At 34.7% G+C, this 25,574-nt stretch overlaps 5 protein-coding genes across 12 annotated transcripts in view; 3 read left to right on the plus strand and 2 right to left on the minus strand.

Moving 5' to 3' along the window:
* The window catches only part of LOC104746080, a 7,426-nt gene extending 6,402 nt beyond the window's left edge, over nucleotides 1-1,024 (plus strand). Inside the window, exon 3 of the mRNA XM_019236917.1 lies at nucleotides 924-1,024. Within this exon, the coding sequence (XP_019092462.1) occupies nucleotides 924-1,024 (101 nt within the window). The remainder of the gene's footprint in view (nucleotides 1-923) is intronic.
* LOC104746081 (kinesin-like protein KIN-12C) lies at nucleotides 4,210-14,995 on the plus strand. Of its 2 annotated transcripts, none has more exons than XM_010467478.2 (34): nucleotides 4,210-4,943; nucleotides 5,033-5,188; nucleotides 5,308-5,391; nucleotides 5,482-5,601; nucleotides 5,679-5,792; nucleotides 5,890-5,982; nucleotides 6,067-6,227; nucleotides 6,299-6,373; nucleotides 6,700-6,787; nucleotides 6,870-6,928; nucleotides 7,006-7,069; nucleotides 7,151-7,216; nucleotides 7,312-7,473; nucleotides 7,544-7,648; nucleotides 7,776-8,011; nucleotides 8,090-8,159; nucleotides 8,231-8,284; nucleotides 8,373-8,431; nucleotides 8,772-8,838; nucleotides 8,919-8,969; nucleotides 9,106-10,471; nucleotides 10,605-10,681; nucleotides 10,780-12,090; nucleotides 12,181-12,288; nucleotides 12,379-12,536; nucleotides 12,629-12,689; nucleotides 12,789-12,863; nucleotides 13,171-13,410; nucleotides 13,551-13,649; nucleotides 13,737-13,811; nucleotides 13,901-13,959; nucleotides 14,047-14,158; nucleotides 14,260-14,355; nucleotides 14,465-14,995. In XM_010467478.2, the coding sequence occupies exons 1-34, from the start codon at nucleotides 4,404-4,406 to the stop codon at nucleotides 14,630-14,632; spliced, it is 6,429 nt and encodes a 2,142-aa protein (XP_010465780.1). In that variant the 5' UTR covers nucleotides 4,210-4,403; the 3' UTR covers nucleotides 14,633-14,995. The 2 variants fall into 2 exon arrangements, with proteins under 2 accessions (XP_010465780.1, XP_010465781.1); XM_010467479.2 differs by having other exon boundaries at nucleotides 7,312-7,449; nucleotides 14,465-14,632.
* On the minus strand, nucleotides 18,456-20,397 carry LOC104746084 (methyltransferase-like protein 13). Of its 3 annotated transcripts, none has more exons than XM_010467485.2 (9): nucleotides 20,119-20,397; nucleotides 19,907-20,041; nucleotides 19,653-19,721; nucleotides 19,519-19,538; nucleotides 19,382-19,434; nucleotides 19,215-19,245; nucleotides 19,056-19,134; nucleotides 18,801-18,947; nucleotides 18,456-18,612 (listed from the first exon to the last, which is right to left on the minus strand). In XM_010467485.2, exons 1-9 carry the CDS (start codon nucleotides 20,297-20,299, stop codon nucleotides 18,608-18,610), a joined length of 720 nt encoding a protein of 239 aa, XP_010465787.1. In that variant the 5' UTR covers nucleotides 20,300-20,397; the 3' UTR covers nucleotides 18,456-18,607. The 3 variants fall into 3 exon arrangements, with proteins under 3 accessions (XP_010465787.1, XP_010465786.1, XP_010465784.1); XM_010467484.2 differs by having other exon boundaries at nucleotides 18,808-18,947; nucleotides 19,907-20,020; nucleotides 20,119-20,396; XM_010467482.2 differs by having other exon boundaries at nucleotides 18,808-18,947; nucleotides 20,119-20,396.
* Nucleotides 20,599-23,272, plus strand: LOC104746082 (MATH domain and coiled-coil domain-containing protein At3g58220-like). Of its 5 annotated transcripts, none has more exons than XM_010467480.2 (8): nucleotides 20,599-20,718; nucleotides 21,002-21,049; nucleotides 21,122-21,206; nucleotides 21,520-21,649; nucleotides 22,092-22,261; nucleotides 22,349-22,631; nucleotides 22,699-22,865; nucleotides 22,958-23,272. In XM_010467480.2, the coding sequence occupies exons 3-8, from the start codon at nucleotides 21,179-21,181 to the stop codon at nucleotides 23,110-23,112; spliced, it is 933 nt and encodes a 310-aa protein (XP_010465782.1). In that variant the 5' UTR covers nucleotides 20,599-20,718; nucleotides 21,002-21,049; nucleotides 21,122-21,178; the 3' UTR covers nucleotides 23,113-23,272. The 5 variants fall into 5 exon arrangements, with proteins under 5 accessions (XP_010465782.1, XP_010465783.1, XP_019092770.1 ...); XM_010467481.2 differs by having other exon boundaries at nucleotides 21,187-21,206; XM_019237225.1 differs by lacking the exon at nucleotides 21,002-21,049 and having other exon boundaries at nucleotides 20,604-20,718; nucleotides 21,187-21,206.
* LOC104746085 (S-adenosylmethionine synthase 4) lies at nucleotides 23,585-25,428 on the minus strand. Its single transcript, XM_010467486.1, has 2 exons — nucleotides 25,322-25,428; nucleotides 23,585-25,086 (listed from the first exon to the last, which is right to left on the minus strand). The coding sequence occupies exon 2, from the start codon at nucleotides 25,051-25,053 to the stop codon at nucleotides 23,872-23,874; it is 1,182 nt and encodes a 393-aa protein (XP_010465788.1). The 5' UTR covers nucleotides 25,054-25,086; nucleotides 25,322-25,428; the 3' UTR covers nucleotides 23,585-23,871.

The raw sequence follows: 25,574 nt of genomic DNA on the forward strand, positions 1-25,574 counted from the left end.
CTAACTATTTTACATCAACTAAATTATAATAAATTATTTTATTTTTTAGTATAGTTTATATCAAAATTTATCATTTTTTGTGCTTTATAAATAGAGACTTGTTTCATTTAATTTGGACAATAAAAAAAATCCATCTTTTTACTAGAATTCTTCTAATTATCCTTTAATAAACTATTGTTTAATTTTAATCAATAAATGTTATTAATTAATCAAAAACATAAACATAAAAGAAGATAAAATATAAAATAAAAAAAGTAGGGTAAGGTGTTGAATTTAGTTAAACAGAACTATTGTAAGAAAAAAAAATTGAGAGGGTGTTGAATTATTATGTGGAAAAAAGAGAAAGTGAGATGGAAGAAAAAATGATGATGTGGAGTAAAAAGTAAGGTGTTGAATACTTAAACCAATGTACATAGTCTAAGGGCATCTTTAAAGGTAGATCAGTTGTAATGATCTTAGAAAAACTAAAATAATTAAATAATAGTCTATACTTAAGAACACACATTCAACAGTTCTTATATAAGAATAATTTTCAATTATTAAGAACAGTTATACCCACTATTCAACATTTTTATTATTTTAAAATTTTTAAGAACACAATATGTGTTGTAGCAATAAAGATGGCCTAAGCACTGTGTTTGCGAAAAATAGTAACACCTCAGATGCTTTCTTTGCCACGGATGCCTTCGGTTTGAGGTTAGGGCGTTAACGGAAACAAAATAAATTGAAAAAAAAAATAGTTCATATATTTTTTATCAACTAAAAATTAGTCTGTATAATTCTGACAAATATTAAATAGTTGTACATTTTTTTATATGTAGTTTAGGCTGCAGTAATCGTTGGTTATATTGAAATGGTTTGTTAGATTCTTTTAATATGTTAGATTTTGAGACATTACATTGTATTTTTTTGTTCTAATTCAGGTGGAGGTATGACTAATCAAGGTGGCTTTACTTCTACCAACATAAATCATACAACGATTCTCTTGATCATGTTCATGTATTTTGTTTATTCCATTCTGTGATACTCCCTCTGTATCAAAATACTTGATGTTCTAGGATTTTTTCTTGTATCAGAATACTTGATTTTCTAGAGTATTTAATGCATTCTTATTTTCAAAATCAACTAACTATTTAATGATTTTGCTTTTACTATAAATAAACTATTAAATCAATCCATTTGTTCTAAGCATAAAAAAAAAAGCACACGGTTATATACATCATTTATTGTTTTGGGTTAATCATTTGTATTGTTTGGATGACATTAATTATTTTCTTAATCCTAGTGAAAATCTTAAAAAATCAAGTATTCTGATACAGAGGGAGTATATTCATATGTTAAATTTCATTTTCTTAATATATGGACTATTTTTTGATAAAATTCATCTTTCATTTCATTTCATTTTTTTAATAATATCAGCTGAAAGATATTACGTAGTTCGAAAATAATTTGCATTAATTATGGTAAACGACATATTATTCGCATTAACAAAGCATATTTTATTAATTGACTTCAAAATTTAGTAAAACGCCAAAAGGTTTAGAATTGATCAGTATGATCATGGCTATTGACTTCAAACGTCAGATTAACGACTAAGTCTTGATTTTAAAAAAAAAAAATTTGACCTTTCATATAAAGAGATTAAAGACTTTTATTACAGTTAGCAGGTCGTAATAAATTTTCTCATCTTTTCTAGTTCTTTAATTAACAACGCATGGATGGTTGCTCAAACTAGATGGTTGCTCACAGGATGCGTTCACAGTATATTTTTCGTTGTATATATATATATATATATATATATATTTGTGATTATGAGAGAATCATATATGTATATATACATAATTTGATCGTTATCTTGAATATTTTCCAACTAATTTTACCGTTAAGATTTTGCATCTTATATATTTTTTAAAAAATTCTTTAATAAAAAAAAATATTTTTTAAAAAAGTAAATTAACAGACAAAAATAAGCAAAACATATGTAAAATTTAAGCAAAAAATAAATAAAATACTTTTACGAATAAGTTTCTATAACAAATAAATTAAAATAGACTCTCATATGTTATAACATCTTTTTTTTTTATATTCTCATATTAGTATTTTGTTAGTTCATTAAAAATATATTTTTGTATAAAATGTTGGTAATAGTTAATAGTTATAATAAAAAATAAAATTGGGTAGGTAATATAGAAGACAATCCAACAAGCATAACGGGTCTTGACAAAACCAATTCAATGGAAGCCAAACAAGCATAAAAATTATTTACCGGTTTAATACGGTGTTCTCCATCGAGAACAACCATCAAGTATTTACCGGTTTAGTACGGTGTTCTCCATCGAGATGACATCTCCCATTGCAATATAACATGCAAAAAAGAGATAATGTTATAGCGAAAGAATTAGTACCATGAATATAAATCGATGAACAATTTGTTGTATGTAAAAGAAAGAAAGTGGATTAAAAGACAAAGAGTGTTATTATTTATTATTAACTATAACTTCGAAAACGTACATCGCTTGATCAATCTGGAGAGCTTATTAATTTTATTACTTTTTTTGAATAACAGAAAGTAAAAATAATAAGATTAATTTTTGAAAAACAATGGAAAGTAAAAGTAATAAAATATTAATTTTTGAAAAACTCTTGTAAACCTCTTGAGAGATTCTTGAAAAACTCTTGAGAGACTAATTTTCCACATGTCAATTTGTAATTTGTTTTGAGTTCTAAAAAATAAAATAAAATTATGCAAAAAAATACTCCCTCCATTTCATAATATAGGATGTTTAGAGAAGTTTTTTTGTTTCATAATATATGATGTTTTCAAGTTTTTATGTAACTTTTAGATTAGTTTAATATTTTATATTATGCAGACTTGTTTGTGATTAGTTAAACTTTTTTAAAGTGATCATTTTTTAATCTGCGTGTTTTACTCAAAACATCTTATATTTTTAAAAAGAGGGAATATGTAGTAAAATATTAAAATTTTGAGAAACTTTAAGAGTTTCTTACCGTTGCATATCCTCTTAATTATGCAAAGGAATGATGGAAAAGTTGACCTACTACTGATAGTCTGCTAGAGAGGGACGATTAGTTTATTCTAGATAATTAATTTTAAAGTAATAAACATCAAATTTGAAAACGGAGATAATGAGAGGGTATATTCGTATAATCGAAGAAGTAGAAGGGTTCGTCAGAAAAATTAAAGTTTCTAATTTTGAAAATCCACTCCCCCCAATTCAAATCTGAGACTGAGGGTGTGATTGGAAACCAGTTTTTTGCGGATTTCATTTTTGTTTTTTTTGAAAAACGCACTTTGTCACCACTCAACACTTTTATTTAACAAATATGTGGTTTTACAGAAAAAGCAAAAAGTGAAGTTTGCGGTTTTGAAAGGAGAAAAATGCTGTGAACCGCTTTTTTAAAATGTAGCTGTCTTTAACCAGCGGTTTCTGCTCAAATACGCAACAGTTACATATTTTTTTTAATTAAAATATATTATAGATTTGATATTATTTTTTCCACAAATATATTATCTAGAGAGAAAAGAAAGGTAGGCTAGATAATATATTTGTAGAAAAAATAATATCAAATCTATAATATAATTTTTGTTAATATTATTAGATAAAACATTGAAAAATATGTGACAATGTAGTAATTTTTGTTTAAAAATGTTATAAAAAAGAATTATTCTCACTCTTAATGCTTTTTTTTTTTACATTTTTTGACAATGAAATGTTTTTAATAAAAAATTAATATATTAACAACTAGATTTGAAAAAAATATAATCCATACTAGTTATTTTTATTGTGTAATATTTGTTATGATTGAATTTGTTATTGTTTTTAACATTGAATAAACATATACATGATTAAATTTTAATTTTAATAAAATTTCATATTTAAAGTTCATAAATGATATATTTAAATTATAAATAAAAAATAAAGAACCAAAATGTTAATAACTTATGAATACTAATTATTAATAAATTTATTTATAATATATATAATCCGCACCGCTTTTCCTTTTTTTACCATTCACACAATTAATACTGAACCGCAAATAGTTTTTTCACCAATCAAATATCATTCTATACCGCTTATTTTATAGAAACCGCACTTGTCCCGCAAACCGCATGTACCGCAGTTGAACCATACCGCACTTCAAAACCGCTTTTCCCATACAACCAAAACCGCGGTCACCATTCGGACCCTGAGGGAGAGCTTGGAAGGGATTCAAACAGCTCTCGAAACTTCAAAAAAATCGCTGGATTAGTTAACATTAATTAATTCGTCCTCAAAGTTTCTGAACAAGTTGCTCCTTTGTTCCAGAGTGTGAAGTTTGAATCGTCTTCTTAAATCTTTCCGCATGCTGAAAGAGAGCAGAAGCTAGTGCCTCGATCTACCATGTCTCGAAACGTTCCCAGAATCGAGATGCCGGAATCGGAAGAGAACGAGTTCGCGAACTTGTCTCTGTTTTCGCCGTCACGAGCTCCTCTTAATTCGATACCAGATCCGAATCAGCTTCAGAAGGCGAATCATCTACCCGAATTCGATTTGGTTCAGAAATTGGAAAGCACGAGAACGCAGCATCAACGAGCACTGGGTCCGGAGAAGAGATTCGATGTTTTGGAAGGTAGAGCTGGGAATGCGAGTAGTATACATGATTCGAACCCTAAAATTGTTGGCCGTAATGGGAAATCTAGGTCGGAGCCTAACTCTGCTCAGAGTACTCCCACTAGGAACGGTGCTAGGGTTTCTCTTGGTGGGGGTTGTGCTACGGGCGCACGAGTTGTTCAGTCTTTTGGTGGAAGAGGAACTAGCTCGTTTGCGAGGATTCCAATTCCAAGGGGGATTTCTATGGCTGAGTCTGTTAGCTTTGTGGAAACAACTCCACATTTTGAGCTTAATGAAGATCATTCGTTTTGGAAAGAGCATAATGTGCAGGTTGGTTCATTGTTTAGGAGATTCTTGATCAATTTCTTTTTTCTTTTTTTCAGGAACCTACTAATTTAGGGGTCTTTTATATGGTGTAGGTTTTGATAAGGCTGAGGCCATTAAGTACAATGGAAAGGGCTAGTCAAGGACATGGTAGGTGTTTAAAACAGGAGAGTTCACAAACATTGCTCTGGTTAGGCCATCCAGAGACCAGATTCACCTTTGACCATGTTGCCAGTGAGGCAATATCTCAGGTAAGCTTCATTTCAAATTCATGTAGTTCCACTTGAAAGTGAACACTATAGCTAGCTTCAGAGGCTTTTTTGTATGTGATGTATTTACCTATATGGATGCGTGTTCTGTTGATTTTCAGGAAAAGCTATTTCACGTTGCTGGACTGCCCATGGTGGAGAATTGCTTGTCTGGTTACAATAGCTGTGTGTTCGCCTACGGTCAGGTGAGATCATAAATGATGATATGTTTCATGTTTGTGCTTGTTAGAATTTCCATGGTGCAAAATTAAGAAACTTACCTTCCTCTCATGTAGACTGGTAGTGGCAAGACGTATACTATGATGGGAGAGATATCTGAGGCAGAGGGAAGCCTCGGTGAAGACTGCGGAGTTACGGCACGTATTTTTGAGTATCTGTTCTCAAGAATTAAAATGGTATTTGCCTAATTTCCTCTCGACGAATCACTTCAAGCCGATATATATTTCAGTACTAAAAAGGTCTTTTATAACAGGAAGAAGAGGAAAGGAGAGATGAAAACTTGAAATTTAGTTGCAAATGTTCTTTTCTTGAGATATATAACGAGCAGATAACCGACCTCTTGGAACCATCGTCAACCAATTTGCAAGTAATTCAATTATTTTCCTCCTACACTTGGTTATTACATAGCAGTCTGGTGGCTTTTTGTTTTGGGATAGGTCATAACCTTGAATTCCATATTTTAGCTCAGAGAAGACTTGGGAAAAGGAGTATATGTTGAAAATCTTGTAGAACATAATGTAAGAACTGTTAATGACGTTCTAAAGCTTCTACTACAGGCAAGATCTCCATACCCAAGCATTCTGTTAAGAGAGAGTTTAAGTGTTCAAGTTTTTAACTTGATATGTTTTCCTTATGCTCAGGGAGCAACTAACCGGAAGATTGCTGCAACCCGTATGAACAGTGAGAGCAGCAGATCCCACAGCGTTTTCACGTGTACAATCGAGAGCCTCTGGGAGAGGGATTCTCTAACTCATTCAAGATTTGCCAGACTAAACTTGGTCGATCTGGCTGGTTCTGAAAGGTAACTTGTACTTTTTACTGTGTTTACTTTTGCATCTTTGACTGTTGAAATTATTTTTGATATATATACAGGCAGAAAAGCTCAGGTGCAGAAGGGGATCGCCTAAAAGAAGCAGCAAACATTAACAAATCCTTATCCACTTTGGGGTAATCCTAACAAACACCTGTTTACGTGTAGTGTCTGCCCTCTGCTTTTTATTTTCATGAACTGTTTTCTGTTGTACATTGCCAAGCGTCTCAACTCTAAGGTCACAATAATATGTGTATGTTTGATGGAGAAAATTTGTGAAGAAACTAAAAATATGCAAAGCAAGAAAGAATGGCAATAATTTAATAGCTTTGAGGTCTTTGGGAACTTAAAAATGATTATGAACTTTTAGACAAACTTATTACAAGATAAGATGCCAACAATTTCTTACACCTTTAACGATCTTTGTAGCTACTAACACTTTTCCATTCATCTATCAATTTAGCTTAGTGATAATGTCTCTGGTCGATTTGGCACATGGGAAGCATAGACATGTTCCTTATAGAGATTCTCGACTTACCTTTTTACTGCAGGTATGACTATTAGAGTACTAGAACCTTCATTTCTTTTTTCTGTTGCAATTGCATGGGGACTTACTTACAGATATGGTTTCAGGATTCTCTAGGGGGTAACTCCAAAACAATGATAATAGCTAATGTCAGCCCATCTCTTTGGTTTGTACCAATAGCCATTCTTTTTTTAAGGGTTTACATTGTCTTTTGTATTTCTAATTGTTATTGTCTTATTGCAGCTCTACAAACGAAACCCTCAGCACGCTGAAGTTCGCGCAACGGGCAAAACTAATCCAGAATAATGTAGTTAGAATTGTTCATTGATTACGATCTCTTCTATGAAAGTTTTACCTGATGTAAGGCTGCTTCACTCTGATTTTCCAGGCTAAAGTCAATGAAGATGCCTCGGGGGATGTTACAGCACTCCAACAGGAAATAAGAAAGTTAAAGGTATCAATTATTGACAAATTGCATCAAACAGCAAACTTTCCTACGTCTCATGCGTATGTGAGGTCATATCAAAACCTTTTCATTTATTCAAACAGGTCCAACTGTCTTCCCTTGTGAAGAACCATGACTCTAGGGGGGCTCTTTCAGACTGCATATCTTCTCATGAAGAATCCAGATACTCTGTTACATCTAAAGTAGCAGGAGAAACAAGACAAGACAAGTGTCACTGTCAGGTGCACAATTCACTGAGAAAGAAGGTATTTTTGCAACAAATTTGTGGATATCTTGCGACTATGATATTGAACTGGCTTGATAACTGTATAACAGGTGAAAAATATGAAAGATAATTTAATTGGTGCTCTCAGAAGGGAAAAGATTGCTGAATCTGCCCTTCAGAAGTCCGAGGCTCAGATTGAGCGTATAGACTGCTTGGTTAGTTTGTTACACAGACAGTTCAATTTCGTATTTTGAAAGGATATATCCTAGACAGAGACATCTCATGATGCAAACGAAATAGGTTACATTTTAGTTCATATTATATTTTGACCCTTCATTACAGGTTAGAGACATGGAAGAAGATGCCAAGCGCATTAAAATAATGCTTAATCTTAGGGAAGTAAATGTTGGCGAGATGGAATTCTGTACGTCTGGTTCATTGATGACAAAAGAGTGTCTCATTGAAGAAAATAAAACTCTAAAAGGAGAGATCAAGCTTTTTCTCGATAGCATTGACAAGAATCCAGAGTTGACACGTTCAGCCTTGGAGAACACCAAGCTCCGGGAGCAGCTACAACGGTAAATCACCTATTAACTGTTGGAAGAGTCTTTCTTATTTTGAAACGTTCTATACCCTGATTTTTAGTTTCTTTACAGATATCAGCAATTTTATGAGCATGGGGAACGAGAGGCATTGCTTGCTGAGGTGACAGGACTACGTGACCAGGTTTGAGAATGCCTTTACCAAATGGACTTTACGCAATAAATCAAGCTGAACTTTTTTCACTTCTCATGCAGCTTCTTGATGTTCTTGAAGCAAAAGATGAGTCCTTTTCTAAACACGCAATGAAGGTTTGGGGAAAATATACTATTTATTATTTTTATTTCTTGGAAACTGTTGTTGCTGGTTTCTTATGCGTGAACTTTGATAACGCTGTAGGAGAACGAAATGGAGAAGGAATTTGAAGACTGCAGAAACATGAACTCTAATTTGATCAGGTAATATAAAAAATTATATGAATTTTAATTATCTTTTGTGAAGGTTTGATATCGCATGGAAAATTATTTACCCTGTTGCATTTTTCTGTTATGTGGTGGGATGTAGAATGAAATAACTTTTGAGTTCTCTGTTGCATAATTATCTAAAAGTATCATCCTATTCTTGGAGTGTTTCAACATACGTCCATAACCCTGTTGTACCCTAATTCTGCTATGGCTTGTGTTTGTTAATATTCTAACGTTGAACCTGAAACTTTTTCATTATTCAAGTTTGATTAAATTGGAAAAGAAGCCTGCTATGGTACTGTTTCTTATGTTTTGGTGTTGCTAATCAATGCAGAGAACTAGATGAAGTACAAGCAGGACTTGGAAGATACTTGAATTTCGATCAAATACAATCCAACTTTGTAAGAATTCAGAGTGACAGTGAGATGACTGTTATATATTTTTCTTTGCTGGTGGTTTATCTTTGTTGTACCTATTGCAGGTTGCGTCTTCCACCAGAGGAGTTGAGCCGGTTAATCAAGCTCATAAACAGGTTTGTTGATTGAATATCTGTACCATAAGAATCATAGTCTGAATAGTTTTACTTACATATATTAAAAATTGGTTTGCATACTTAAAATTGCTTTATAGGGAAGATCGTTTAACGCCCTTTCTTTCCATTGAAACAGGCAGAAACCATGCCAACTATAAGTGAAACCCAAGAGGAGGTGGCTATTTCAGAGAGTAAAAACTGCAGCAACATTGGTAATCCTGATGGCAACAGTGTTAGGCTTCTAAATGAACCGCATGAGGTGCTAGAGGAGAATGATAGATCCATGAATATGCTAACCAACAGAAGTAGTATGGAAAGAGAAGTTGTACCTAGCATAGAAGGTTATGACACGGCGTTAGGTGGCATTGTAAATAATAGATATGCACTAGTGAAGACAGATGAAGGGATAGACCGGTCAATCCTGCAGTTCAAGTTAGGAAAATTAATGAAGGACCTCGAGGAAGCCAGAACACTCAATTTTCAATATGAAAAAGAGTATAAGTCGCAATTATCTCAACAAGAAGACATTGAAGTAGTCCGTGAGCAAGTCGAGACAGAAACTGCCAGAACCATTCTTGAGTTGCAGGAAGAGGTGACTGCTCTCCAGTCTGAATTTCAAAGTAGAATCTGTAACTTGACCGAGGAAAACCAGTCGATGAAAGATACTATAACTGCAAGAGAGGCAGAAACAAGAGCACTTAACCAAGACTGGGAAAAGGCTACCTTAGAACTAACAAATTTCATCGTCGATGGGTCTAAATCCATAAAAAATGCCTCTACACAGATTGAAAGTATAATCTGTTCGTTTCCACAAGTGAATGCGTGGATAGGTGATTATGTTGAGAAGGCTGCAAAAAGTTGTATAAAAAAAGAAGAAACAATTTTACTTCTACAGAAAAGCTTGGAAGATGCACGGACATTAGTAGCCGAGATGAATTTGAAGCTGAATTCCTTAAAGGGCGCAACAATTGCTCTCAACGAATTTCAACTAGGTGGCAATTCTGCAACCACTGAAGAGGCTTTCCACTTGAATAATGAAATAGACAGGAAGAGCAATGAGGTAGACACGCTTGAGAGCGACTTGAAAGCAAAGCAGTATTCTATTCTGAAAACAGATCGACATGCCGAAGCTGCTTTTGCTGTCACAAAATGGCTTTCTGATTCTAGAAATCAACACCAAATGTTGGAATTAGTACAAGATCAATCAGTAAAAGATTGTGGTACATTAATCTCTGCTTCTCCTGGTGCGGAAGGGAATGCTGATATTAGTTTGTCAAAGGATGGATATCTAAGTGCTGCAACATATCCATATCCAAAGGGTGATGAGCTTTCAACATCAAGCTCTGACTTTTCAAACTGTAAATGGCAACATGATTGTGCACTGAACGTAAACTGTCAAGGAGTTTCAAGTTCTGGATCTGACGCTCAAGATAGTAATAACACGACTACATCAGCAGCTTTGATTGCTAAGAGTGGTTCTGCTCATAGTGTTTGCTGTGGAGGTATACTTTTGCTTGATTTCGCTTATTCACCTTTTTACATTTAAGAAATGAGTAATCTTGAATGACTAGACCACCAGTTTTATTTTATATGTAGACTTGTAGAGAAAGAAGCTTAAAATTTTGTTTTATGCAGAGGGGAGGCAGTCAGTAGAAAAGCCATTGACTATTATGATGGGGAAAGCAGAAACGGAATGCAAAAGCAGTAACCCGGTAAGCTTTTGTTAGCATCGTTTCATTTTGTGAAGATATATAAAGAAATTGGTTACATGTCAATGACAAAGTAAACCTCTGAACTTATATCTATGCAGCTTTCTTCCGAGGCATTTATGGGTCTTATGCAGAGAATGGATCCTGTTAGAAGTTTCTTCGATCGATTTGAGGAAGTCAATGCTACCATGAAAGAAGCTGATCTCACACTATGTGAATTAGTAAAGGCCAATGGAAAATCAAATCATGTTACTGAAATGTGGCTTCAAACCCATGGAGAGCTAATAGTTAAGGAAAAAAATCTGATGTATGATCTTGAACAGGTAAAGTCTACACTATCCGCATGTGAAGAAGAAAATCAAATCTTGCTAAATCAAACACACTCCACTTTGGCGGACATGGAAAATTCAGTGTCTTTGCTTGAAGAATATTTTCTGGAAACGAAAAGAGGAGTAGAAGAAACATTAGAGGCTTTGTTTTCCGATGCCCTATTAGCTGGAAAAGAGCTTCTCCAATTGATTTCCAACTCAAGACCATCGCTTGAACAGACTGTTTCTGAAACCATGGAGAGAGAGTTCACCATGTATGCAACATACCAATGCCACATTGGGAAACTGATCGATCAAATATTGGATCAAAGAAAACAGGTTATCACTCCCCACCTTTCAGGCCAAGGAAACCAACAGTCAGTGAAAATTAATGCCATTGGGTATAATGCTGAAGATGAAGTCACGGGAAAGCAAAACAGAGCAGAGATCGTCAAAGGTTTAGAAAATGATGAAGTTGTTCAGTCACATGAGAGCCTATTATATGAGAACTTGTGTCTGAAAAAGGAGCTTGAGAGAAAAGAAGCTTTATGTGAAGGCTTGCTTTTTGATTTGAAGCTACTTCAGGAATCAGCATCAAATAAAAGAGATATCAAGAATGAAATGGATGAGCTGTTTGACGCATTATGCAAAGTACAGCTAGAGCTGGAGCTGAAAGCAAGTCAAGTTCATGATCTTTTTGTTCGTAACGAGAATCTTGAAAATTGCTCCATTGACTTAAAAACGGCTTTGTTCACGTCAAAGTCAGAACTAGAGCAGGCCAAAGAGAGGATACAATTTCTTGCCGAGCAGAATGATGAGTTAAGGGTCCTCGTTAGTGATCTCTGTACGGAAAAGGTTGCAGCTGAGGAGGGAATGGACGAACAAAAGGATCTTGTCAAAAGGTTGGAAAAAGAAATACTTCACCTGACTACTACAGCAGAGAAGCAATTGCTTTCTGCGGTCAAGTCCATTGAAGCAAATTTGGAAAAGACCAGTGATGAGAAAGATCAGCTTGTTGAGGAAATATGTTCGTTAAATAATAAGCTTGAGTTGGCCTACGCTATAGCTGATGAAAAAGAAGCAATTGCGGTAGAGGCTCGTCAGGTATGTAACTTGGAGCCTTTTGTTTCTAGATGAATCATTTGATCCTTAGCAAAAATGAAGGGTTAACAAGAATTAAAACTTCTTGTGTAGGAATCTGAAGCAAGTAAAATATATGCTGAACAAAAGGAAGAGGAGGTCAAGATTCTAGAAATTTCTGTTGAAGAACTTGAGCGTACGATAAATATATTAGAAAAACGGGTTAGTTTTCTTTGTTTGTCATTCTCTATATCTTAAAGGTATTGCATGAACTCTTATACATACTTATATGTGAGCTATTTTGGCTTCCAGGTGTATGATATGGATGAGGAAGTTAAAAGGCACCGTACCACCCAAGATTTGTTAGAGACAGAGCTGCAAGCTCTCAGACAGAGATTGTTTCGATTTGAAAACTTCACTGGTGTGGTAACAACCAATGAAAGCACAGAGGAATATAAGAGCCACATAAGGTCAGCCAAACCTAATCCTACTCAAGATATTAGTTTCTCTTGTAATTCTTTCTCGGCGAAGACTAAATTTGGTAAAAATAAATGTATTATAGGTCGACAGAGCAGAGTCAGATACAAGTCATTCAGAAGGAAGTAGCAGAGAAAACCAAAGAGGTGTGTTATATTATTGGAATGCTTGGCTTAATTTCTGATATTTGCGAAAATGATTATTGTTTGTTTATTTACTTCAACCTTGTCTTTCCTCACTTACAGATTAAACAGCTAAAAGAGTATATCTCCGAGATTTTACTGCATTCTGAGGCCCAAGCATCTGCTTACCAAGAGAAGGTATTAGATTTGTAGACTTTAGCAGTACTCGACACTTTGATTGTTAAATAATCTAGTACCAGCAGAGTAGCTGTTTCCATGCTACACTTTTTGCGCATATTTGTGTCTCTGTTGGCGTTCTTGCTAAACATCATGTCATGATTTAAAAGAAAATCAAGTCAAGAATTGTAATTATTTCTGATTTCTATTGTGATGATCTGAAGGAGGCAAAATTTGATAACAACGGCGTATTTTTCGATAAGAACTTGGAAGGGTTATTTTCCTTAATTTGTAGCTCATCTAGTTTCTTTGTTTCTAATCTCAACAGTATAAGACTTTGGAGGTCATGATTCGAGACTTCAAACTAGAGGACTCAAGTTCGTCAGCTGCTGAGACCATATCACATAAAACTGATAAAAGCTCTATAAAGAGTAGAGGTTCAAGTTCACCATTTAGATGTATAGTTGGGATGGTACAACAGATGAAACTGGAGAAGGATCAGGAATTGGCCATGGCAAGGGTTCGTGCTGAAGAATTGGAGTCATTGCTAGCTGTTAAACAGAAAGAGGTTCAGGCTACCTTCATTTGATTGTTCTTTTCATCTGGAGTGCTCACAGATTTTTAAATGAACGTGTTGTCAGCAGATTAGTTTCTATTCACCTTGATTCGGTTTAAAGAGACTCAGTGAATATTTTCTTGCTGGAACAGGTTTGCACATTGAACACGAGGATAGCTGCAGCCGATAGCATGACTCATGATGTTATTCGGGATTTACTTGGTGTGAAAATGGACATAACCAGCTATGCTGTAAGTATATCAGATTATATGCCATCTTCAAAAGACTTCATATGCACTTTTTCTAAATGTTTTGGTTTCTCTGTTGGGATGTTTCAGGACTTGATTGACCAGCACCATCTCCAAAGAGTGGTTGAAGAGGCTCAGCAACAGGCTGAAAAGATCTTCTCCAAGGTGATGATGCTATATGCTTTATGGCATCTACTTACATTAATTGGTTTTGAGTTTTGTTATTGATACTTCTTATTCTTTTTCAATTTCAGGAGCAAGAAATCATCAACCTGAAGAGAAATATTGATTCTCTTGTTAAGGAAAGAAAAAGGTTAGGCCTATTCTACTGATACTAGAACTATTATATTACGAACCAAAGTGCTTATTTTCTCTCGGATGTTCCTGCTTTTGTGGACAGTTGCATGTCAGAGTTGAACAAGAAAGATACAGATGTTCTTGCGACACAGATATCTTTGGACCAACTACAAGAGCGAGTGCAGTTGCTTTCTATGCAAAACGAAATGCTCAAAGTAAGCAGGAGTTTCTTCTACCTATACTCTCTCACCACCAGCTCTATTTATTGTATGTGTGTTTCCTTAATTAACTGATTCTTTCTATCTTCCGTTTGCAGAATGACAAGAGCAATTTGCTGAAGAAGTTAGCTGAACTTGATCGAACAATCCACGATGCACGGGCCAGTAATCATCGCGCTCCACAGACAATAAAGGTACGTATAACGAGCTGCCATTGTTTACCGCATGTGACCAAAACCAAAGAATAATTGCGAAGAACTCAACGGTTGATACTAAGATTCTGAATTTCGTTATATCGAACAGGATACAGTGTCATTTAACCTTGCTGATACTGATTATACCAAGAGACTGGAAAACGCTCAGAAGCTTCTTTCTCATGCTAATAACGAATTGGCAAAGTATCGCAAAACAAGCAATAACCACCCATGTACAAGAACTCAAGGACAGAGCTCCAGTACAAGATATCGGTAAATAAATTTTCTCAAAGCTTCTCTTCCTTGGCTTGTTCTTGAGAGTATATATCGCACGAGTCAAACCTATGTAGCCTAGTCCAGCAATCTGAACAACGCATAGGTTCTGAAACTACGGCAAAGCAAATCAGATTGTAGAGTGTTTTATATGGCTTGATCGTTCACCACAAACAAGTCCCACTTCCAGTAGCTTGATGGAATTACGTTCTTGGGATGTTTTTTACGTAACTTTAATTTTCTTTTGTGTGTTAAATTGGAATTGTTGTGTATAAGAATGCATATAATAACATATCGATGTCGCTGCAATTGGCCTGTTGTTGTATTGTATGTTTATATTTCTATAAAAAAACCTCTCGATTATATATCTCTCACTGCTTTCACTTTTTGTCGTCGATCCTTTGTGTAAAATTTGTATTTTCCAAATCGTCTTTTAATCATTAAACGTAAAATTAGACATAAAAAGTTGTTGGTAATTGGGATAGTCAGCAAAAGGGAAAATCTAGCAAATCCATTACATAAAATGAAATGAAAAGGAACGGTGAATAGATGCCAAAATTGAAAGCCCCTCATTGCTGTAAGACATCTATGTCAAAGATAGTTTTTTTCTCTGTTAATAGAACGCATAACTGGACAAATTTTAAACATTTATCCTTTATTTCCAATTTTCTCAACCATTAAACATTAAACATTTAAAACGAATTATCAAACCAAGTCAACTATATACTACATAACCAAAAATATATAAACTTAGTAAGATTATGTTGTTTCATGCTAAAAAGAAAAACTAAATCTATATATAATAGCAAACCCACTTTTTTGTGTCAACTTTTAATCCAACAGGTGAGATTAGTTCCAGTTTTAATCCAACGGTTTAAAATTATTAATTGTGTCTTTTCGTCGCACCCCCATCTTTCAAAAATCACATCCATTAATTTTTACACATTTTAAATCACACATCTTAGTCTTTACATCTCTTTGTTGTACCTCCTGGTTTCAAAAATCACATCCATTGATTTTTACACCTTTTAATTTCACACTTCTATGTGTTAAATCTCTTTGTTGTACCTCCATGTTTCACATCTATTAATGTTTACACCTTTACATTTCACACCTCTATTTCTTACACCTCTTTGTTTATTATATATAAATTTTTCTTGGCTACATAAACAAGTTTCGGAAAATTGTTTTTTGAGTACTAAAGAATTGTATTATTGAAGTGTTTCTTAACTTTCAAGCATCAATCTCTAATTCAAGGTAATTTAATATTTTTGCTGCGAATGACCTGTAGTGTTTCTCGGTTAGATTATTATTACTGTTAGTCGACACTATTAAGTTCATACACTAATATTAGTTTTATATACATATATAGTAAAATAATTATTTAAATCAAATATAAATGTTTTCTCTTGTGATTTCTATTTATTGTTTTAGTTGGTTTGTATAACATATAACACACTAAGGAAATACAAATGTTGGCTTCTAATTTACGATATTATTCAATGTCTAGAAATATACACTGTGTATGGGCAAGTTCGAAAACAACATGTAAATAAGATTGTGAAATAATAATTCATTCAGAAAGGCAGAGAGAGAATGACATCGGAGGAAAATGAGAATGTTTATGGTTTAATTACATAACAATGACCCACATTTCTTACACTATCCTCCTCTTTGTTTTGTCAACACATTATGCTACAATGACACTTACAAAAAAAAAACACTGTTTATAAAATTAGCAATGACCCACGCACACTTCTTATATATTATAGATTTTTATTTTGCTAACGGATATGGATCTTAACTATGGATGTATATCAATTATCTGAATAATGTTATTTTTTGTTTAATACGACGAATTATTTATGTATACGAACGCTAGTTGTGCTTACACAACATATATGAAAGGCAGAGCTGTAAAAAGTAACGCGCACGGATCTCACCCTCGACTTTGGCTAGACGAGACGAGATATACGAATTATTTTAACCGACATCGACCTGATCAATATATAATATATACATATATAGTAAAATAATTATTTAATTAAATAAAATATTAATGTTAATACACACAAAAATTATTATCCGTACATTACAATGATATGTTGACTAAAAATCGAAAAGAACCTTTTCATAAGTGGTATAACAAAACTTCCCTCTTATAAAAAATTAATTAGATCGACGACATAAAGGGAGTGGTAATCAACTGGTGCAAAATGTTGATGACGTACGTAAATTTCCAAAATAGTTCAATGTTTCTTACTCTTTTTTTTTTATTATTAAAACAAAACCAGTTAATTAAATTACCTAGTTTATAATAACAAAATATTGTGCAAAATATATACATCGCCTAGACCAATTGTTGCAAAAATTTTAGTCAAATGTAATCTTCTTCTTAACCTTATAGTATGGTTGACAAGCATGCAACACACTATCTATCTAAATTTAATGTGTTATCATAAAATTCCATTAAGAATAAAATGTGAACAATTTCAATGAATATCTTTACTGATGTCTTATGCTTTAATATTAAGTCTCCATTTCATTATAATGATATTTAACTTAATAGACATTGTAATGAAGATATTACTATAATGTCACTAAGTTCATACTACCCATTTAACTAATTAAAAATTACAATATACATATATTATATAGGGGTGTCAAAATGGTTAACCCAACCCAACTAAACTCATTATCCACATAGTTAAAAGTTAAATGAGTTTATGAGTTGACTCAACTTATTTAACAATTAGGATGGATCAACCCATGAATCCATTTAGTTAAATGAGTTAGATGAATAATTGAGTTGATCCACTATAATATAAATTAATTAATATTTAATATAAAAATTATAATTAATTACAATATAAATTAATTAATATTTAATATAAAATTATAAGATGGTGATGATGACATCATGCTGTTGACTATGATATATATATATGTTGATATGATGATGGTGATGTTAATATGATTATGAAAGTATGATGATGATGATGATAGTATGACAATGTTGATGATGATGATAGTTACATGATGATAGTATGATGATGGTGATAATAGTATATATATACACATTGTTAAAAATTATATCTGAATATACTTTTAAATATCCCTTAGTTAAATTATTTATTTGATTAATACACCACATAAATGCTCATAGATGCAAGTAGCTAGGTCTAATGAAATTATTTGCTGCAAATTTTATATATAAAAAAAAACTGTAAAGCAAATACACAACAATAAATAATGCAGAATCATTTCATACTTCAATTAAAAGAAACATATTATAAATTATTTACATGAATAAAACAACTGTAAACTAAAACCTTAAGAAGAAAATAAAGTTTTTAATAAGGGGGTCAAACACAGACAAATCAAACAAATATGCTAAAAATTCATTTTTTTGTCATGGCTAAAAAGATTTTAAAAATTTAAGGTCAATTGCACCCCCTACTTTGTGAGTAGGTTCGCTATTGGGTCTTTTGTTGTATTTGTATGTTAACATGCATTTCTAATTTTCTATAGAGGAAGAGAATGCAATCTCGGTATCACTTTGGCGGCAGTGAGTTGGTTTGCCAGATTTTCCATTTCTCTCTTCCTTGATCTTTTAGTGGGAGTGTACTTTGTCCCATTCAGGGTTAGAGGGTTTTTTTCTTCTTTACTTTTCTGACATCAAAAGGGTTGGAGGAGGAATTTTAGAATGATGATAGATATAACTTTAGTAAATATTGTACCGAAGATATTTTATAAATGTTATTAATTTCAATGCTGTTGTTGTATGTTGACATTTCTATAGAGGAAGAGAATGCGATATCGGTGGATTCGATGTAAAGAAAACCAACATTTACCATTGGCAATAAAATTTTAAGTTTTAGTCGTCTAATTACGGAGTAATCATGAACTCAAGATATTAGAAAAAAAAAAAAAAAGGTTCCCACGACTTCATGGTGCGTCTGCCTCCATCTTCAACGACTCATCCTGAGACAATTTTCATAAGAACAAATATAGGTGAATCTCAGACCGAGTTTAAAGATGTGGAAGAGAGTGTGGGTCAATCATATGAAATAAAGCCAGAATATGCAAATGGTTATCCAGAGACAGAAAAAAAAACATCATCATAGCTAAAATGCTGTAGAAAACATTTCAGGAGTGAGCATTAAACCAACCACACACCTTAATACAGACATAGATGTAATGAACATCAGGGCTTTTGCCAATCGCAGATTCCACTGAACTTCCCTCAGCATCTAGAGGAACAGGTTTTGTCAGTTCCCATTTTGGGGTATCAGACGGTTGATCGGTTAAACTTTTGTCTGCACAAAAAAAAAAACAACTAGTCTTAGTTTAGCAGAGGACAAGGAACTGTTGTCCACAGATAGATACAAAAGGGCATGTTACAAGATACACATTGCTCAGCTAACCTATCACATGGAGTTTGGTTGCCCAAGAGCAAGATTCGTCAAGCAATCGAAGACGGTAATTTGGAGCTCCATATGTAATCTGCAGAGAACCAATTAAACAACAATGTGCATAGAAACAAACATAATAATAATGAAAACCGGAGATGAGGATTTATATACCAAGATATAGACTCCTTTATCCTTGAGGACCCTATAGATTTTCATCAACTGCTTTCATTATAGGTGCAAAGGATCAAGAAAGAAATAATAAAGAAAGAAGAAGCCAGAATAAATAAACAGAAAACATTCAACATTTTGTGCCATATGTATCGTTAATATAAAAGTACCTCCAAACTTCCTCAAGCATTTGTGTTGAGTATTGCCTCGAATTGCTCCCACACTATAAGACTTCTCGTCAGAAAATCATAACCTCTAGAGATATAGAATAAAGTAAAAAAGAAAAAGTAGACCTCAGCTCACTCACCAAAATGGAGTCTAAGGTTCCTGAAAACACACACACACACACACACACACACAAAGTCCAAAAATTTTTATTACATGAAAACGCAAAAAATGCATTGCGGCTAGTAATGGGATTTAAACATGTATGAAGCATACCCTTATCAATAACAGCATCAAAAGAAGCATCTTCAAATGCCTTCATATCACGCACATCCATCTTCAAATCTGTTTTCACATGATCGAAAAATACAAAAGCTCATACTCAATCTAGTGATTAAGCAATCAAGGCAGACACAAATTCATCAAAACTAAAAGGAAATATGAAATATTTCTCTAAACTTATATGATCTCTGCCCCCAAAATGCAAGCACTAAGCAGAAGAAATCAAAACCAAAAAGAGAGAAACGTACATTTGAGCTGAGGACGATCAGAATATTTCTTAAGCATAGTATCAATCACAACAGAGGAAATATCGATACTGACAACATCTTCGTATCCATCATCCACCATCCCTTCGCTAAACGCTGCATTATTCCAGAAAAAAACTTTAAAAAAAAAAAAAAAATCAAAACGGATCCAATGCAAAAACAAATGCAAAACTGAGAAATCCAAAGAGTCATACCTGAGTTTCCACAGCCAACGACGAGGACTCGTTGATTACGGTGAGGAACATAGAGATTAATGAGAGGAGCTAATGATGGATACTTCTGGTACCAATCGAACGGTTCAGATTCGTTCGTGTAGCGATCGTCCCAATACCATTTCTCGCTGTATGATTGCGTCGGCGTCTCTGAAGAAGCCATCACCCTCTTCGTCTTTCTCCTTCCTCGTCGTCGTAACTCACTCACTCAACCGATCGAATTCGTTTCACTCTCTCTCTGATCAAAACAAGGAAGGGGGAAAGAGAGAAGGAAGAAGAGAAACGGTCATAATCAGATACATGAGCGACCACGGTATTGGTCAAAGACCTTCCTAATTAAGGCCACGTCATCTTCCTAATTTAAAAGTCATTCCGGTTTGAATGTATTCGTCAATTAAGAATAAACCCGTATAAAATCAAAATAACCGGTATACGAACATTTTGTTCTTTTGGAAAATAAACGCAGAGAGAGAGAGTTTCTCGCACAGAGGATGAAAGAAGAAGAGTAGAAGACGATGGCGGTATCAAGGCATGGAGACGAAGAGGAGATGTTACTTTGTAGATCGGAATTAAATTAGTGAGGTGACTTTTAAATCATTTGGCTTGATTGTTCATTCAACTAATGCTTTTTTTTCTTCAATTGGTATATAATATACACAGAATCTTTGATTTTTTTTAATAAGGAATAGAAAATTTCAAGAAGTGATCCTTTTTCATGGTTCTCAAGTGATGCTTGTTGTCTCCAACCTCTTTACATCTTTGTATTCCCTTTTGGAATCCCCTCTGCGGGGGTGGTACAGTATATATATGCTTATGCTTGCTAAGTTAATGTATATTCTTGCTTTTTGGTTCTGCAACCTCACAGCTCTTCTCATGCATGGAAAAGGTTAATCCTTTCAAGCAAAGTATAAAGGTTTGATCCTAAATACAGAAGATGCGGTCTATTTTCTTTCACCTATATAAATAGAAGCTTAACTGTTAACAGATTGATGCTTACCTGCATATTCACTAGTTTCTTTTTTTGGTTTCTGCTTATCTTCTCATGGCCAGTTCCGGTGGTGATCATGATGGTATCATCTCTCCCTTCCTCTATATTTTTTCATATCCGATATCATCAATGGTCGTCCACTTATATTTATCATTTGTTACACTGTAATTCATGAAACTATGTTTGAGGGGTCATTTAAGGGTCCAAATAACTGTCTTCCGTAAGCATATCATCTAAAACCAATTTTTTACTTCTTCCTAACTCTGATACCTTTGGATAGTGGTGTTGCCCTGTTTTGTTATGAAGAGTGTAATTAGATTCATTTCCTCTTTCACTTAAAGGTAAATGTATAGGTAAGTTTGCACAAAGGTAACTTTTGTGACAAATGCTTGCAGAAATTATAAAGTCTATATCTGATGCCCCACCAACGCATTACATGGTCAAGATAGAGTCTTTCTCACTCCTTACAAAGCATGCTATAGAGAGATATGAAACTGAGAGCTTTGAAGCTGGAGGCTACAAATGGTATGGCATCATTATTACACAACTTTGTTTTTCTTCTTTTTAAAATTATTCACAAAACCCTTTTCTGATTGAGATTAATCATCATAGCACGTGCTGGTATCTTATTGTTGGAACATGCCTCAGTGCTTATCGTTGATGGACCCTATTTTGCATTGCTTAAGGGTGTGGTCAGTGTTATGTTTTCGAAAACTTTCTTTTATTCAAAAGACACTTTTCAGTCTTCCTTTTTTCTCTCTGCATAGTGGACTAGTATAAAGTCTATCTGGTCATGTTTTCAACTTTTTCAACTCATAAGTGGATTGTTTTCCATGTAAAAATCTGGGACCATTCTTGTTTCTATTTTAGGCTGTCTAATCATACACTGTTAATTTAGTAAATTACTGTGCGTTACTTTTAAGTTTTAACATGTCTAACAGAATACTGTATGTGGTTTTGCTTGCAGGAAACTTGTTCTGTACCCAAATGGAAATAAGAGCAAGAACACGAAAGATCATGTTTCTGTTTACTTGGCTCTTGCAGACTCTAGTTCATTAAGTCCAGGGTGGGAGGTTTGCGCTGTTTTCCGTCTGTATCTGCTGGATCAAAACACCGATAGTTATTTGATCCTTCAAGGTAAATTTGTAACTTTTTTTCACTTCTTCCAGTTTGCATGTTTCTCTAATCCTTGTCCCACCCTTAATATGCCATTTCGTGTTGCAGGAAAGGAGAGACGGTTTCATGCTGTCAAGCGTGAATGGGGATTCGATAAATTCATCCCTACCGGTACCTTCTCTGATGCTTCAAACGGTTACCTCATAGAAGACACATGTATGTTTGGAGCTGATGTGTTTGTTTCCAAAGAGAGAAGAAGTGGGAGAGGAGAATGTTTTTCAATGATTAAAGATGCTACTAGCACTAAGCACGTCTGGAAGATTGAGAATTTCTCCAAGTTAGACAAAGAAAGCTATGACTCAAATGCTTTCTTCGCTGGCGATAGAAAATGGTAACAACATATTTGTCAACAGTCCCTAAACCGTAGATCTTAAGCTAATTAAATTGTTCTAATGCAGGAAGATAAGGTTTTATCCAACGGGAACAAAGCAAGGAACAGGAACCCATCTTTCTATCTATCTGATCCTCGTAGATCCTGAAACCATTTCAGACGGTACAAAGATGTTTGCAGAGTTTACAATACGAATATTTGATCAGTTACAAGGCAGGCACATTGCTGGGAAAGGTAAAAAACACCCACAAACTCATTTCTTGATACTTGTTATATGAATGTGAATCCGTTCACTTCTTGATCTGTACTTTGTATCTGTTTTGCAGTTACTAAATGGTTTAGCCGATCAAGCTCGGAGAACGGATGGGTTAAATATGTATCAATGGTTTATTTCACGCAACCAAACAGTGGACTGTTGCTCAAAGATGTCTGTCTCGTTGAAGCTGATGTATGCATTCTTGGAATCACCAGTGCACTCTAATCTCGTCATGTTTGATCTCAAAAGGTCACATTTGTGAATTCTATATTAGTTGGACTTTTTATATCTATGTTTGTACTTTACGCCCTGGAAACCCTGATGAACAAATCTCTTCGTAGTCGATTTAATCATCTACTATTAAATTATTTGGATTCCATCTTCAGTCTCTTCTCTGTTGACTGTTTCAAGAGTTATAATAAGTTGGTGGATTGCAAAAACCCTAAAACAGAACAATCGACGAGAGAAAAGAGAGACAATAAATCAATAGTACTTAATGAGGATATAGAGGCTGGTGTCCAAACGGGAGCTGATGTGTGCGTTCATGTAACCACACTAGTGCACTTATTATGATCTCATCATCTCTTGGTTTCTTCCGTTTCTGATTTCGCAAATAGCAGTATTTGCTAGCCTCTGTTTAAAGACTTGTCACAAAATGTTGTCCAATTCTTTTGACATTGATAGTGCAAACAAAGGATACTGAATATTGAATACTCTTCTTAATATAATTTTCTTTTCAAAAGAAGCAAGAAATACAAATTATGAATTTAACTTTCTTACCACAACATTACCATATAATAATAAATAATTATATAAATTTCCCAATTGCTTAGCTTTTTTTTCTCCAAAGTTGAAAAAAAATTGAATAAACCCATCTCAGAGTTGAAACTAAAAAAGCCACAAAGAGCCTAAAATACAGGAGAACAAGACCCAAATCTGGACAGAACAGAGAGGCTAAAAAAACCTGAGATTGAGTTCAGGTTTTCAAGCTTGGACCTTGTTAGACTTGAGTGGCTTCACTACCTCCCAGGTGAAATCAGCATCGTCCCTTCCAAAGTGACCATAAGCGGCAGTCTTCAAGAACCTACCGTTACCTCCTCTCTTCAAATCCAAGTTAATGGAGATCATACCTGGCCTGAAATCAAAACTCTCCTTAACAATCTCCAAAATCTCCTTGTCTGGTATCTTCCCGGTTCCATAACTGTCCACGAACACAGACAATGGCTCAGGGACACCAATGGCGTATGAGACTTGCACAATGCACCGCCTCGCGAGACCACTAGCAACAATGCTCTTAGCTGCTTGCCTAACGATGTAAGCACCACTCCTGTCAACCTTGGTTGGGTCCTTTCCAGAGAAAGCACCACCTCCGTGTGCACCCCATCCACCGTAGGTGTCGATGATGATCTTACGGCCGGTAAGCCCTGCATCTCCGTGAGGACCTCCGATCACAAAACGACCAGATGGGTTGAGATGGAAGATGGTCTTCTCATCAAGGTACTTCTCTGGGATCACAGGCTTGATCACATGCTCCTTAAGATCAGCTGCGATCTCATCGTTAGTCACAGTCTCATCGTGCTGTGTTGAGATGAGAACAGTGTGGACACGTACAGGGACCATAGCTCCGTTCTCGTTCAAGTACTCAATAGTGACTTGAGTCTTACCGTCTGGCCTCAACCAAGGGCAAGTTCCATTCTTGCGAACTTCAGTAAGCTTAGCTCCAAGCTTAGTGGCGAGAACGTGAGTAAGAGGCATGAGCTCAGGAGTCTCATCAGTAGCGTACCCAAACATGTGACCTTGGTCACCAGCTCCAACCTCCTCTGGCTTCTTGGTGAGATGACCATGAACACCTTGTGCAATATCAGGACTCTGTTGCTCGATGTTGACAAGAACTTTGCAGTTGTCAGCATCTAGACCAACATCGGCAGATACGAAACCAATCTCACGGCAAGTCTTACGAACAATCTGCTCGTAATCAACGTTAGCCTTGGTGGTGATTTCTCCAAATACCATGACCATGTTAGTCTTGGTACAGGTCTCACAAGCAACTTTGCTCTCAGGGTCTTGTTCAAGGCAAGCATCGAGGATAGCGTCAGAGATCTGATCGCAAAGCTTGTCGGGATGTCCCTCGTTGACGGATTCAGAGGTGAACAAAAAAGATTCCATTTTTTTTCCGATCCGATTCAACAACAAACAAACCTAACAACAGAACAGAGGAATCAAACAAAGACCAATCAGAAAAAGTGTAAACACATAAAGAAACTTCAATCAATTCAAATTGGGATCTAGATTCAATAACTAGATCTATAAATCAACACAACACATGGTTCAAAACTTCGAATTCGAATAATCACTTCAAACTAAAATGGGCACTTTGTTCAAATGCAGAGTCTTGAGAACAGAACCGTATGAATCGAAGAAAAAGATAACATACCTTAAAGAAGGAGACAGAGAGATTAAGTAATGGAGGTTGGAGCTAAAGAAGAGTGGTAGTAGTAGTACGAAGGTGAAGGAGGAGCGTAGAAGCTTTATATATACGAAGCTCACGATGGTGGGTGGTGTAAGATCGTAATTTCGTCCAGATTCATTCCTAGTTTCATCAAACTGTGTTCAGACAATGAGATCTATATATCTGACGGTTCATAATAGATCTGTAAATGAGAGCTAGTTTTAGCCGTTGGATTTGC

This window comes from Camelina sativa, chromosome 15 (genome assembly GCF_000633955.1).
Source record: "Camelina sativa cultivar DH55 chromosome 15, Cs, whole genome shotgun sequence".
Lineage (NCBI taxonomy): Eukaryota > Viridiplantae > Streptophyta > Magnoliopsida > Brassicales > Brassicaceae > Camelina > Camelina sativa.